Raw genomic sequence first — 16,253 nt, forward strand, 5'->3', positions numbered from 1 at the left:
TTAGCTAACCTAACCTAACTTGGCTAAACTAACCTAATCAAAAACCAGCTCAGACATGTAAACAAATATATTCAGACATAGAAACGAAAAATATCATTTCTAAGAGAAATTTGTGTGTGTTCCGTAAATGTATGTTGGTTTTATGGTAAAAATTTGTTACTTAGATGAGAATGTTTCCTAGTGTTAAGCAAAACTTGCTACTTCTGACAGAAAAGTTGTTATCATAATAAAAAAATGTTACTTTTACGAAAAAAAATTGGTATCTTTGGTAGAAAACTTGCTAGTTCGAACAGAAAAAGTGTTATCACTGATGAAAAATATTATTTCTATGAGAAATTTGTGTTTGTTAAGTAAAAGTATTTTAGTATTAAGGTAAAATAACATTACTTTGATGAGAAGGTTTGTTAGTGTTAAGCAAAACTTGCTCCTTCTGACAGAAAAGTTGTTATCAAAATCAAAAAATGTTACTTCTAAGAAAAAATTAGGTATCTTTGGTAGAAAACTTGCTAGTTCAAACAGAAAAAGTGTTATCACTAATGAAAAATATTATTTCTAAAAGAAATTTGTGTGTGTTCAGTAAAAGTATGTTAGTATTAAGGTAAAATATCATTACTTTGATGAGAATGTTCCTTAGTGTTAAGCAAAACTTGCTACTTCTGACAGAAAAGTTGTTATCACAATAAAGAAATGTTACTTCTAAGAAAAAATTTTGTATCTTTGGTAGAAAATTTGCTAGTTCGAACAGAAAAGTGTTATCAAGGATGAAAAATATTATTTCTAAGAGAAATTTGTGTGTGTTCAGTAAAAGTATGTTAGTATTAAGGTAAAAAAATCATTACTTTGATGAGAATGTTCTTTGGTGTTAAGCAAAACTTGCTATTTCTGAGACAAAAGTTGTTATCACAATCAAAAAATGTTACTTCTAAGAAAAAATTTGGTATCTTTGACAGAAAATTTGCTAGTTCGAACAGAAAAAGTGTTATCACTAATGAAAAATTTTATTTCTATGAGAAATTTGTGTATGTTCAGTAAAAGTATGTTAGTATTAAGGTAAAATATCATTACTTTGATGAGAATGTTTGTTAGTGTTAAGCAAAACTTGCTACTTCTGACAGAAAAGTTGTTATCACAATCAAAAAATTACTTCTACGAAAAAATTTGGTATCTTTTGTAGAAAATTTGCTAGTTCGAAATGAAAATATTTATCATTGAAGAAAAATATTAATTCGAACATAAATTCGTGTGTGTTCAGTAAAATTATTTTAGTATTATGGTAAAAAAATAATAAATTTTATGTGAAGTTTTCTTAGTGTTATGGAAAACTTGCTATTTCTGACAGAAACATTGTTATCGCAATAAAAAAATTTTACTTCTACGAAAAAATTGGTATCTTTGACAGAAAATTTGCTAGTTCGAACAGAAAAAGTGTTATCACTGACGAAAAATATTATTTCTAAGAGAAATTTTTGTGTGTTCAGTAAAAGTATGTTAGTATTAAGGTAAAATAACATTACTTTGATGAGAATGTTTGTTAGTGTTAAGCAAAACTTGCTACTTCTGACAGAAAAGTTGTAATCACAATAAAAAATGTTACTTCTTAGAAAAAATTTGGTATCTCTGGTAGAAAATTTGCTAGTTCGAACAGAAAAAGTGTTATCATTGATGAAAAATATTATTTCTAAGATAAATTTTTGTGTGTTCAGTAAAAGTATGTGAGTATTAAAGTAAAATATCGTTACTTTGATGAGAAGGTTTGTTAGTGTTAAGCAAAACTTGCTACTTCTGACAGAAAAGTTGTTATCACAATCAAAAAATGTTACTTCTACGAAATAATTTGGTATCTTTGACAGAAAACTTGCTAGTTCGAACAGAAAAAGTGTCATCATTGATGAAAAATATTATTTCTACGAGAAATTTGTGTGTGTTCAGTAAACGTTTGTTAGTATTATGGTAGAAAATCATTACTTTGATGAGAATGTTTGTTAGTATTAAGCAAAACTTGTTACCTCTGACAGAAAAGTTGTTATCACAATCACAAAATGTTACTTCTACGAAAAAATTTGGTATCTTTGACAGAAAATTAACTAGTTCGAACAGAAAAAGTGTTATCACTGACGAAAAATATTATTTCTAAGAGAAATTTGTGTGTGTTCAGTAAAAGTATGTTAGTATTAACGTAAAATATCGTTACTTTTATGAGAATGTTTGTTAGTGTTAAGCAAAACTTGCTACTTCTGACCGAAAAGTTGTTATCACAATCAAAAAAATGTTACTTCTACGAAAAAATTTGGTATCTTTGACAGAAAATTTGCTAGTTCGAACAGAAAAAGTGTTATCATTGACGAAAAATATTATTTCTAAGAGAATTTTGTGTGTGTTCATTAATAGTATGTTATTATTATATTAAAATATCTTTACTTTGTTGAGAATGTATGTTAGTGTTAATAACAACTTGCTACTACTGAAATAAAAGCTGTTATGACAATCAAAAAATTTTACTTCTACGAAAAAATTTGGGATATTTGAAAGAAAAATTTCTAGTTTGAACAGAAAAACTGTTATCACTGATAAACAATATTATTTCTAAGAGAAATTTGTATGTGTTCAGTAAAAGTATGTTATTATTAAGGTAAAATATCATTACTTTGATAAGACGGTTTGTTAGTGTTAAGCAAAACTTGTTACTTCTGACGGAAAATTTGTTATCACAACCCAAAAATGTTACTTCTACCAAACAATTTGACATCTTTGACAAAAAACTTACTGGTTCGAACAGAAAAAGTGTTATCACTGACGAAAAATATTATTTCTAAGAGAAATTTGTGTGTTCAGTAAAAGTTTGTTAGTATTAAGGTAAAATGTCGTTACTTTGATGAGAAGGTTTGTTAGTGTTAAGAAGAACTTGCTACTTCTGAAAGAAAAGTTGTTATCACAATCAAAAAATGTTACTTCTACGAAAAAATTTGGTATCTTTGATAGAAAACTTGCTAGTTCGAACAGAAAAAGTGTTATCACTGATGAAAAATATTATTTCTAAGAGAACCTTGTGTTTGTTCAGTTAAAGTATGTTTTTATTAAAGTAAAATATCGTTACTTTGATGAGAATATTTGTTAGTGTTAAGCAAAACTTGATACTTCTGACAGAAAAGTTGTTATCACAATAAAAAAATGTTACTTCTACGAAAAAATTTGGTATCTTTGACAGAAAACTTGCTAGTTCGAACAGAAAAAGTGTTATCTTTGACGAAAAATATTATTTCTAAGAGAACTTTGTGTGTGTTCAGTAAAAGTATGTTAGTATTAAGGTAAAATATCGTTACTTTGATGAGAATGTTTGTTAGTGTTAAGCAAAACTTGATACTTCTGACATAAAATTTGTTATCACAATCAAAAGATGTTACTTCTACGAAACAATTTGGTATCTTTGACAGAAAACTTGCTAGTTCGAACAGAAAAAGGGTTATCACTGATGAAAAATATTATTTCTAAGAGAAATTTGTGTGTTCAGTAAAAGTTTGTTAGTATTAAGCTAAAATATCGTTACTTTGATGAGAATGTTTGTTAGTGTTAAGCAAAACTTACTACTTCTGACAGAAAAGTTGTTATAACAATCTAAAAATGCTACTTCTACGAAAAAATTTGATATCTATGACAGAAAACTAGCTAGTTCAAACAGAAAAAGTGTTATAACTGATGAACAATATTATTTCTAAGACAAATGTTTGTGTGTTCAGTAAAAGTATGTTAGTCTTAAGGTAAAAAATCATTACTTTGATGAGAATGTTTGTTAGTGTTAAGCATAACTTGCTACTTCTGACAGAAAAGTTGGTATCACAATCAAAAATGTTGCTTCTACGAAAAAATTTGGTATCTTTGATAAAAAACTTGCTAGTTCGAACAGAAAAAGTGTTATCACTGATGAAAAATATTATTTCTAAGAGAACTTTGTGTGTGTTCAGTAAAAGTATGCTAATAATAAGGTAAGATTTTTTTACTTTGATGAGAGTGTATGTTGTTGATAACAAAAACTTACTGCTTGTTACCGACAATTTGTTATCACAATCAAAAAATGTTACCTCAACGAAAAAATTTGGTATTTTTGACAGAAAACTTGTTTGTTCTAACAGAAAAAGTGTTAATTAAAAATATTATTTCTAAGAGAAATTTGTGTGTGTTCAGTAAACATTTAATAAAAAAGCCTTTTGAAAGTATTGCTTGGTGATGGGAAATTCAAAAAGCCATAAAGTAAAGTTGTGTTAAAAGGATGAGTACTTCAAGTTGTAAAATTGGCTTAGGAGGGACATTACGTACAGAACTTGTTCTGAAAATAATATAAGAAAAGCCTTTTGTAAAGTTGTGTGTGAAAATGATAGGTATTTCAACTTGTAAAATGGGTTTAGGAAGGGCATTATGAAAAGAACTTGTTCTGAAATGCCCTTTGAAAAGTATTGCTTGGTGTTGAGATATCCAAAAAGTCGTAAAGTAAAGTTGTGGGTGAAAAGGATGGGTACTTCAACTTGTAAAATGGGTTTATGAATGACATTGAGAAAATAACTGGTTCTGAAATGCCTTTGAAAAGTATTGCTTGGTGTTGGAGCATTCAAAAAGCTGTAAACTAAAGTTGTGGGTGAAAAAGGATGGGTACTTCAACTTGTGAAAATGGGTTTAGGAAGGACATTACGAAAAGAACTTGTTCTGAAATGTCTTTTGAAAAGTATTGCTTGGTGTTGTGCAATCAAAAAGCTGTAAAGTATAGTTGTGTGTGAAAATAATGAATGCTTCAACTTGGAAAATGGGTTTAGGAAGAACATAAAGAAAGGAACTTGCTCTGAAATGCCTTTTGAAAAGTATTGCTTGTTGTTGATGTATCCAAAAAGCTGTAAAGTAAAGTTTTAGGTGAAAAGGATTGGTACTTCAAGTTGTAAAATGGGTTTAGGAGGGACATAAAGAAATGAAATTGATCTGAAATGCCTTTTGAAAGGTATTACTTGGTGTTGGGCATTCAAAAAGCTGTAAAGTTAAGTTGTGGGTGAAAAGGATGGCTACTTCAAGTTGGAAAATGGGTTTAGAAGGGACATTAAGAAAGGAACTTGCTCTGAAATGTCTTTTGAAAGGTATTTCTTGGTGTTGTGGTATCCAAAAAGCTGTAAAGTATAGTTGTGGGTGAAAAGGATGGATGCTTCAACTTGTAAAATGGTTTTAGGAGGGACATTAAGAAAGGAACTTGCTCTGAAATGCCTTTTGAAAAGTATTACTTGGTGTTGTGGCATTCAAAAAGCTGTAAAGTAAAGTTGTGGGTGAAAAGGATGGCTACTTCAAGTTGGAAAATGGGTTTAGAAGGGACATTAAGAAAGGAACTTGTTCTGAAATGTCTTTTTAAAAGTATTTCTTGGTGTTGAGGTATCCAAAAAGCTGTTAAATAAAGATGTGGGTGAAATGGATGGATGCTTCAACTTGTAAAATGGTTTTAGGAGGGACATAAAGAAAGGAACTTGCTCTGAAATGTCTTTTGAAAAGTATTTCTTGGTGCTGTGGTATCCAAAAAGCTGTAAAGTAAAGTTGTGGGTGAAAAGGATGGCTACTTCAAGTTGGAAAATGGGTTTAGAAGGGACATTAAGAAAGGAACTTGTTCTGAAATGTCTTTTGAAGAGTATTTCCTGGTGTTGAGGTATCCAAAAAGTCGTAAAGTAAAGTTGTGGGTGAAAAGGATGGGTACTTTAACTTGTAAAATGGGTTTAGGAAGAAAATTACCCTAAGGATATTATAAAGCCTTTTGAAAAGTATTGCTTGATGTTGGGGTATTCGAAAAGCCTTATAGTAAAGTTGTGGGGGAAAAGATGAGTACTTCAACTTGTAAAATTGGTTTAGGAAGGACATTAAGAAAAAACTTGTTCTGAAAAAATTTAATAAAGTCTTTGGAAATATGGGGACTTATCTGTGTCGCAAATGCACAAAAAAGTATTAACAAAAGAGGTATGGGGCTCTTTGGGGACCCGGGAGGACCTTTGGGGGTTCGGGGGCCCTTTGGGGGCCGGGTAGTCCTTTGGAGGGCCAGAGGGCCCTTTGGGGGCCCAGGGGACCCTTTGGGAGCTTGGGGGACCCTTTGGGAGCCCGGGGGAACCTTTGGAGGCCGGGGGCGTCCTTCGGGGTTGCGGTAGGGGACCTCACGACACTCTTCAAATGGAACTTGTGTATTATAACGACCACACTCAAAACCTCTTCTAAAACATCTTCTAAATTCATCTTTTAAAATGTCTCTAACTGTTTCGCCGAAATAATTCCCTAAAATGTCTAAAACGGTTTCGCTCAAATAACCCCTAAACATAATTTCAGCGTGTTCCTTTTGTTTTTGGCATCCCTGCGCTGTCACATTTCAAATTACTAAGAAACCCTTTTCCCGCGTTAATCTCTTCATCTCTAAGATCAAAACATTCGCCGGAGTTTCTTGGAGAATTGTTTCCAGGGCGAAGTTTATTAATATCTTTGGAGTTCGACCAGTAAAATTGTTTCCGTGGCGAAGTTTTTTAATGTCTGACAGATGATGTCATGGTTGATTGATTTGTCAAGAAAGGGGAATTAATTTGTTGTTTCTAAGGGGAATTATTGATTCACGAGAGGAAAACACGTAATCCTGTTTCCTATTCCTGGATCTTAACATTCGCTCCGAGCTTGCACTTACAACAACAACAAAACAAGATCTTGAAAGATGTTTCATTGGCCCTGACCCCGTTTAGACTCAATAATCCAGAAAACATCCATCAAAGTGAGAATAAATCCTGTTTTTTCATTCTCACTGACAAAAACCATAAAACAGACCTAAATTGATATTGACATCCATGAAAAACCTCAAATAAATTGACCAACACACATAACCGTCCAAGAAACATCCACAAAAGTGAGAAAATTCCTGTTTTTCATTCTCACTGACAAAAACCATAAAAACATGCATAAATTATGTAAAAAAGTTGTAGGTGGCAGTAGGGGTGTTGCGTGGGACCTCATGAGGCCTTTCTACTCCCATTGTCGATATCTCACTCTTTACGCTTAAGTTCGAAATTTGTTTCAATTCTTTAATAATAACTCGTTAATTACAAAGGCCGTTTAATGAGAATAAATAGCTCTTTTGAAACTACTAAAAAAAACTTTAGCGTAATTTTTAGTTGAAAAATTTTGATAATATACGACTACTAGTTTGATAGATTACTCTAGAAAAAACAGACTTGCCCTTCTTTTGCCCTCTGCGAAAAAGTGACTGCCCTTCTAGTGAATAATCTCTTGTTTGTATATAGTGGCTATAGAAATCTCATACTTATTGATTTACAATGTATAATTTTCATCAAGACTGCATAAGGTTTTGGCTGATTTTTAACTTTTGTTTTTTAATATATCTGTATTTTTGTATGCTAATCGCTTTTAATGGAAGACTTTAAAACAATTGAATCTCAAATTGAAGATCAGCCAAAACCCTTTGTTCTGTCCCCTTCCCCACAGTGGCGGATCCAGGGGGCGAGGGGGGTCCCTCCCCCTTAACGTAGTCTAAAGCAGTGTAATTTACCTAATTAACGCAAGATTGCGTCAATTAAACTTGCTCCTAACGCAAGTTTATCGGATCAACCTATTTGATCCGATAAACTTGTCTTTAATCCTACTTATTGGATTATGTAGGATTTCTAAAAAGGGGATTTTGAGGATTTCTCAAAATTTAGTGTTCCAACGTTGAAGCCCAGTTTCGCGTTCAAGAGAAATCTGACTTGTCTACCCGTGAAAAGATCTATTGTCGCTTATGTTTCTACGTTCTTTGGAGCACTCGCACCTCGGTCCGGGTTTTTATAATGGGTGAGATAGGAAATGATCATACTGCCTATAATTTATATACAGTGGTCATGAATTAACCCAAAAATCTAGATCATACCTTAGTTCTATGACTATCTACATTAGTTCTGCCCTAAGATGGAGTGAATATCACGAGTGAAAATGACATCATTTTATACATTCCTTGTTTCTAGTGTTTCTAGTGCATTTTAAGTTCTTGTTTCTAGTGCTATGAGTCCCTCTTTGTTTGCAGTTTGTCACTATAAACTGTTCGATTCAGTGTTCTCTTAAACGGTATTGAGGCTATACTAATCAACACCAGTTTTTAAACTCAAGTTTAGCATTCAGGTGGGCAGCTTCACTTACCTTGGTAGCATTATTAGTAAAAATGGTGGGAGCAGTGAAGGTAGAATAGCCAGGGCTTAGGGTGGTTTTTCACAGTTAAAAAAAGTTTGGAATAGTAGTAAGATAAGTCTGCAAACCAAGATTAGAATGTTAGAAGCTACTGTGATGACAGTAGTCAAATATGGCTCTGAAGCATGGGCGCCTCGAAAAGCGGATGAAGATTTGCTAGATGTTTTCCAGAGAAATTGCTTAAGGATTACTCTGGGTACCTAGCTGACTGACCGTATTTCAAACAATAGGCTGTATGAAAAAGGTGGTTCAATACCGCTCTCCAAGGCTATAATACAAGAAAGGTTGAGGTGGCTATGGCACGTTGTGCGGATGAAGGATGACAGATTGCCAAAGATTATTCTTTTTGGCCAACCGTCTAGGGCTAAGTGGAAAGCAGGTCATCCTCGTCTGGGGTGGGAGATTCTTCGGTAAGTTGTTAGCAGTAGTAGAATAACATCATTTTAGTCATTCTTAAAATTATACTACTACTACTAACAACTCACCGCAGCACCAAGCCGCCTGAGGGCAACACAGCAACGCACGCTCCTCCTCCACCCCAATCTATTCAAAGCCTCCCTTTTTACACCTGCCCACGAAGTTCCCATTTCCTTTAAATCTTTCTTTATGACGTCCTCCCACCCCAGACGCGGACGACACGCGGACGACCTGCTTTCCGTTTAACCCTAGACGGTTGGCCGAAAAGAACAATCTTCGGCAATCTGTCATCCTTCATCCGCACAACGTACCCTAGCCACCTCAACCATTCTCTTAAAATTATACTCTTTCATATTATCAAAAATTATCATTTAATTAATTAAAATTATCAATTAATTATCATTTAAAATTATCATTTTCCTAACTCTTAAAATTATGAACCATTTAAAATATTGTTATCGGCTTTAATTTTATCTAGAGCTTTACAACTTTATTTATTTTTATTTTTTATTTTTTTTAACTGAAAGTAAGTTGAAATATAGGCCTACTCCAATTCTTAGCTATTTACAGGTAAAAGAAGCTTCACTCACCCTGTCCTCTGCAACACCCCCTCTTTGTGTTGGATACTCCCAATCCATGTCGAAGCCATCAAAACCATATCTTTGCAAGAAAGGCACTACACTATCAACAAAACCACGTCTCCTTTCTGGTTGGGATGCCATCTAAAATTGAATTTTAAATGTATTCCTTTCAATCTAAATGTAAAGGTAAAATTAGTTGCATTAAACCAGCGATATTAAACCAAAAACGTAAACAAAAGATTTATAAGGTACAATTAGGACGAAAGTATATTGTTTGTAGAGGGTATAATAAGTAGGCCGGCATGCTGGAATTTTATTTCGAAGGGGGGAGATCCAGGTTGCTAAAAAAGGAGCATTAGACAAATCATATGAAATAGATGCGAGCAAAAGAAAAAAACTAATAAAATCCCGATGTATATAGGAGTAGAGATGCCTTATTGAGTCCGATCCCTCACCCCTGCTGCCACCTACAACTTTTTTACATAGTTTAATGAGGACAGGGTCAATGACCTCTTTCTCCATGACCTCTTTTCTCCAGGTGCGTTTTTGGCACGCTCTTAACGAATGTCAATGTTGTTATTGTTTCCGAGGCAAAATGTCAATGTCAATGTTGTTGTTGTTTTGAACAGAGTCATATGGAGACCACGTAGTTAATGGGGTCAATATTGTTGTTGTTGTTTTGGACACGCTCTCAGCGAATGTCAAGGTCAATGTTGTTGTTTCCGAGCCAACTTTCTTTTCAGTCTAGAGTTGGCAGTCAGAGTGAAAGGATTGAAAAATGAATAAATTTGAGAAAGAGAGAATTAGATCAGTGTTTATATAAAAACATTTGATTTTGGATGATGATTTTCTCGACTTATCTCTTCAACTTTTAAAATGCGATTCAAATGCTTATACTCAATTTATTGATATCTTGATCACGACACGTCAGAATGATATTGTGGATTTACTTTCATTGCCAATGTAGATGGCTCCTCCTTCGAAAGAGGCAACTTCACAGAGTTACTCCTCTCCCCTTTCCTGCACTTTGAATTTATTAAACCAGGAGCATCAGTTTCGTTTTAGCTGTGAGAGAGTTAACATCGGAAACCAAAATGTTCTATATATGCCCATTATGCATTTACACTCTTTGCAGTTGGAATCAATGCGAGAATTGTACAATTATTGATGACTATAATGAAAAGTGTAAATTATGTAATCCTTGCAAATTACATAGAGGATATGCTGTACAAATTAAAGGTTGTAATTCATGTCTTGAAGAGGTGTGTGATCCGGAAATAGTATTTGTTATTGTTTCCGAGCCAAATGTTACGAGTTCCCGGGAAACAGTTAGATCCCCCTTCTCAGCCAATCAGAGGGCTTTGTTTACATAGCAATTTGACCCAGATATTTCGTATATAACGGGCATGCAATGCGATTCAATTATCAGAAACTATTGTGACACAATTGAAAATAAAAATGTACTTACATTGCTAATTGCGGCTGCCATGGAAAAACAGGAACTTTGACACTTCCTTCTTGTTGTTATTCGAGCCAGATGTTACGAGTTTCCGGGAAACAGTATTTGTTATTGTTGTTTCCAAGCCAAATGTTATGAGTTCCCGGGAAACAGTTAATTAATGTCTGACAGATGACGTCAAGTTAATTAATGACTTTACATTTCCAAAGAGAATTGTCTAGGAGAAACAGTTAAATCACACATGATGTCATGATTGATTGATTGACACGAAAGGGGAATTAATTTGTTGTTCTAAAGAGAATTGATTCACGAAAGGGAAATTAATTTGTTGTTTCTAACAAGAGAATCGTTTCCGAGCAGACGTTTTGATCTTAGCGCGCGAAAAGGTTTCCAAATAATTTGAAATGCATTGGCGCAGAGATGCCAAACAAAAGGAACATGCCGAAATTCCGTTTAGGGATAATTTTGGCGAAACTGTTTTAGCTATTTTATGGAACTATTTCGGCGAAACAGCTAGAGACATTTTAAAAGGTGATTTTTGAAACGATTTTGGGAGAGGTTTTGAGTGTGGTCGTTATAATACACAAGTTGTATTTTAACAGTGTTGTGAGGTCCTCTACCCCAACCCCAAAGGCTTCTCATACCCCCCCCCAACCCCCAACGAACCCCCCGGTACACAAACGTCCCCCAAGCACCCAAAGGGCCACCGGCGCCCCCAAAGGCCCACCCAGACCTCCAAAGGCCACCCCCGGGCCCCCCAAAGGCCCTTCGAGCTCCCAAAGGACCAACGGGGTCCCAAAGGGCCCCCAGACCCCAAAAAGGCCATACTCGAGCCCCAAAGGCCCTCCCCGGTCCCCAAAGGTCCACCAGACCCCCAAAAGCCCTCCCTGTGCCCTAAAGGCCATCCCCGGGCCCCCCCAAAGCCCCATCGAGCTCCCGAAGGACCAACGGGGTCCCAAATGCCCTCCACCGGTCCCCAAATGTCCCCCAGGCCCCCAACTGCCCCCCCGGACCTCCGAAGGCCCACAGGGCCCCCAAAAGACCACCGGGCTCCCAAGGGCCCCCCCCCCGGTCCACAAAGGTCCCCCGGGCTCCCAAAAGACCACTCAATCCTCAAGGGCCTCCGGATCCCCAAACGCCCTCCCTGGGCCCCAAATGTCCTCCCCCGGTCACCATACATGCACACAAAAACTTACACACACACAAAAACTTACACACACACACAAAAACTCACACACACACACGAAAACTTACACACACATGAAAACTTACACACACACGCCAAAACTTACACACACACAGACACACAAAAACTTACACACACACACAAACACAAAAACTTACACATGCACACAAAAACTTACACACACACACACAAACACACACAAAACTTACACACACACACACACACACACGAAAACTCACACACACACGCCAAAAATTACACACACGCAAAAATTACGCACACACACACACACACACACAAACAATTACACATTAACACAAAAAAACTCACACACACACACACACACACACAAAATTACACACACACACACACACACACATAAACAAAACTTACACACACACACACACACACGAAAACTTGCACACACAAGCCAAAACTTACACACACGAAAACTTACATGCACACAAAAACTTACATGCACACAAAAACTTACACACACACACACACACGCACACAAAACTTACACACACAAAAACTTACACACACACACGCCAAAACTTACACACACACAAAAACTTACACACACACACACACACACACACAAACTTACACATGAACACAAAAAAAATCACACACACACCCACAAAAACTTTCACACACACACAAACACAAGAAAACTAACAAACAAACTCAAAAAATTACACACACAAAAACTTACACACACACACACACACACACAAAAACTTACACATGCACACGAAAATTTACATGCACACAAAAACTTACATGCAAACAAAAACTTACACACACACACACACACAAAAATAAAAAACACACACACACTAAAACTCACAAACACACGCAAAAACTTACAAACACACAAAAACTAACACACACACACACAAAAACTAACACATTAAAACAAAAAAACTCACACACACACACGCACAAAAACATACACACACACACACACACACACAAAAAACTTACACAAACACACACACACACTAAAACATACACACACAATCAAACAATTTCAAACACAAAAACTTAAAAATGCAAACTAAAACTTACACACACACACACTAAAACTTACACACACACACCAAAACTCACACACACACACACACACACACACACACACACACACACACCAAACTTACACACACACACAAACTTACACACACACACACACACACACACACAAAAACTTACAAATTAAAACTAAATATAACATAAACACACAAAATTAAATCAACACAAAACATTACACACACACACACACACACACAACACTTACAAACACACACACACACACACGACAACTCACACACACACGCCCACAATTACACACACACACACAAACATACACACACACACATACACAAAAACTAACACATGAACACAAAAAAACTCACACACACACGCACAAAAACATACACACACACACACACACACGAAAACTAAAACAAACACCCAAACAAATACACACACAAAAACAAAGACACACACACACACAAACACACACACACACACACATACACACACACACACACACACACACACACACACACACTTACACACACACACACACACACACAAACTTACACACACAACCCAAAACTTACACACACAAAAACTTACACACACACACACAAAAACTAACACCCACACGCAAACAATTACATTCACACAAAAACTTACAGTCACACAAAAACTTACACCCCCAAAAAAACTTACACAAACACACACAAGAAAAACTTACATCCACACACAAAATCATAGACCCACAAAAACTTACACACACACACAAAGTCTTAGACACACAAAAAATTACACTCACACACAAAAACTTACACCCACACTCAAAAACTTACATGCACACAAAAACTTACATGCACACAAAAACTTACACACACGCACAAAAACTAACACACACACACACACAAAAACTTACACACACACACACAAAAACATAATCACACACAAAAACTTACACACACACACACAACACACACACACACACAAACTAACACATGCACACGAAAACTCACATTCACACAAAAAATTACACACACACACACACACACACACAAAAACTTAAAAACACAAAAAAAATTAAAATCACAAAAAAAAATAAAAACACACACACACACACAAACATACACACACACACACACACACACACAAAAAATACACACAAAAACAAATAATCAAAAACAAACACAAACAAACACAAAAACACACACACACACACAAAACTAACACACACACACAAAAGCTTAGACAAACAAAAACATACACGCACACACAAAAACTTACACCCACACGCAAAAACTTACATGCAAACAAAAACTTACATTCACACAAAAACTTAAACACACATACAAAAACTTAAACACACACACACAAAAAACTAAAACACACACACAAACTAACACACACAAAAAAACTTACACACACACACACAAACACACACACACAAAAACTTACACATGCACACAAAAAACTTACATACACACACAAAATCTTAGACACACAAAAACTTACACACACACACACAAACACTTAGACAAACACGCACAAACTAACAAGCACACAAAAACTTACATTCACAAAAAAACTAACACACACACAAAAACTTAAACAAAAGCACAAAAACTAAAACACACACACAAAAACTTAAACACACACGCACTCATAAATACTTACACACACACTCCAAAACTTACACACACACTCAAAAAATTACACACACACACACACGAACTTACACACACACACACACAAAATATTAAAAATTCAATCTAAAACTTAAAGTCACACAAAAACTTTAAATCACACAAACAAATACACACACACACACACACACACAAAATCATCATATCTAACGCCATCAAATTCAATAAAAAACACTAATACACACACACACAAACACACACACACAAAATAAAAAACAAGAACACAAAAAAACACAAACACACACGCACTAACACTAACACACACACGCAACAAAAAAAACACACACAAACTAAAACAAGCACACAAAAACTAACACACACACACACACACTAAAAAAAACACACACACGCAACAAATTACACACATACACACAAAAACAAACAAAAACACAAAAAAACAAAAACACACAAACACACACACACACAAAAACCTACATATGCACACGAAAACTTACATTCACACAAAAACTTACATGCACACAAAAACTTAAACACACACACACAAACAAAAAATACAAACACACACACACACACACGAAAACTAACACACGCACACAAAAACTTACACACACACACAAAAACTTACACACACACATACACAAAAACTTACACATGAACACAAAAAAAAACTCACACACACATGCACAAAAACTAACAGACACACACACACAAAAAAAACTTACACACACACACACATTAAAACTTACACACACACACACAAAAACTTACACACACAAAAACTTACACACACACACACACACACACACACACACAAACTTACACACACACACACACACACAAAACTTACACACACAAAAAATTACACACACACACACACAAAAACTAACACAAAAACACAAAAAAAGTATATCCAAACGCAATATATTAGACAAAAAAAAACCTACACACACACACACAAAAACATACACACACACACACACACCCAAAAATAAGAAACAACAAACAAATACACACACACACACACAAAAACAAAAAAAACAAAAAGAAAACAAAAATCCACACAAAAACTAACATGCACACAAAAAAATACACACACACACACAAAACTAACACAAACACACACACGAAAACTAACAAACACACACACACATACACACACACACACACACAAACTAACACACGAACACAAAAAAAATACACACACACACACACAAACAAAAACTTACAAACAAACATGCACACACAAAACTTACACACACACGCACGAAAACTAACACACACACGCCAAAACTTACACACACAAAAACTTACACACATACACACACACACACACACACAAACTTACACACACAAACACAAAAACTTACACACACACACACAAACACACACAAACTAACAAACACACACAAACACTTACACCCACACACAAAAGCTTATACACACAAAACTGACACACACACACAAAAACTTACACCCACACGCAAAAACATACATGCACACAAAAACAAACAAGCACACAAAAACTTACACACACACAAAAACTTACACACACGCAAAAAAAAAAAAACACAAACTCAAAATATTACACACACACAAAAACTTACACACACACACACACACACACACACACAAAAAAACTAACACATGCACACGAAAACTTACATGCACACAAAAACTTACAC

General features: G+C 35.1%; 1 protein-coding gene across 1 annotated transcript in view; it reads right to left on the bottom strand.

The window, feature by feature from the left end:
• LOC148943115 (chitinase-3-like protein 1) overlaps nt 1-16,253 on the bottom strand; it is a 170,288-nt gene that overhangs the window by 57,937 nt on the left and 96,098 nt on the right. The window contains exon 4 of the mRNA XM_089102548.1: nt 9,234-9,365. Coding sequence (XP_088958674.1) covers nt 9,234-9,365 — 132 coding nt within the window. The remainder of the gene's footprint in view (nt 1-9,233; nt 9,366-16,253) is intronic.

This window comes from Artemia sp. Qi Xiang Cuo, chromosome 16 (genome assembly GCF_049724085.1).
Source record: "Artemia sp. Qi Xiang Cuo chromosome 16, ASM4972408v1, whole genome shotgun sequence".
NCBI lineage: Eukaryota > Metazoa > Arthropoda > Branchiopoda > Anostraca > Artemiidae > Artemia > Artemia sp. Qi Xiang Cuo.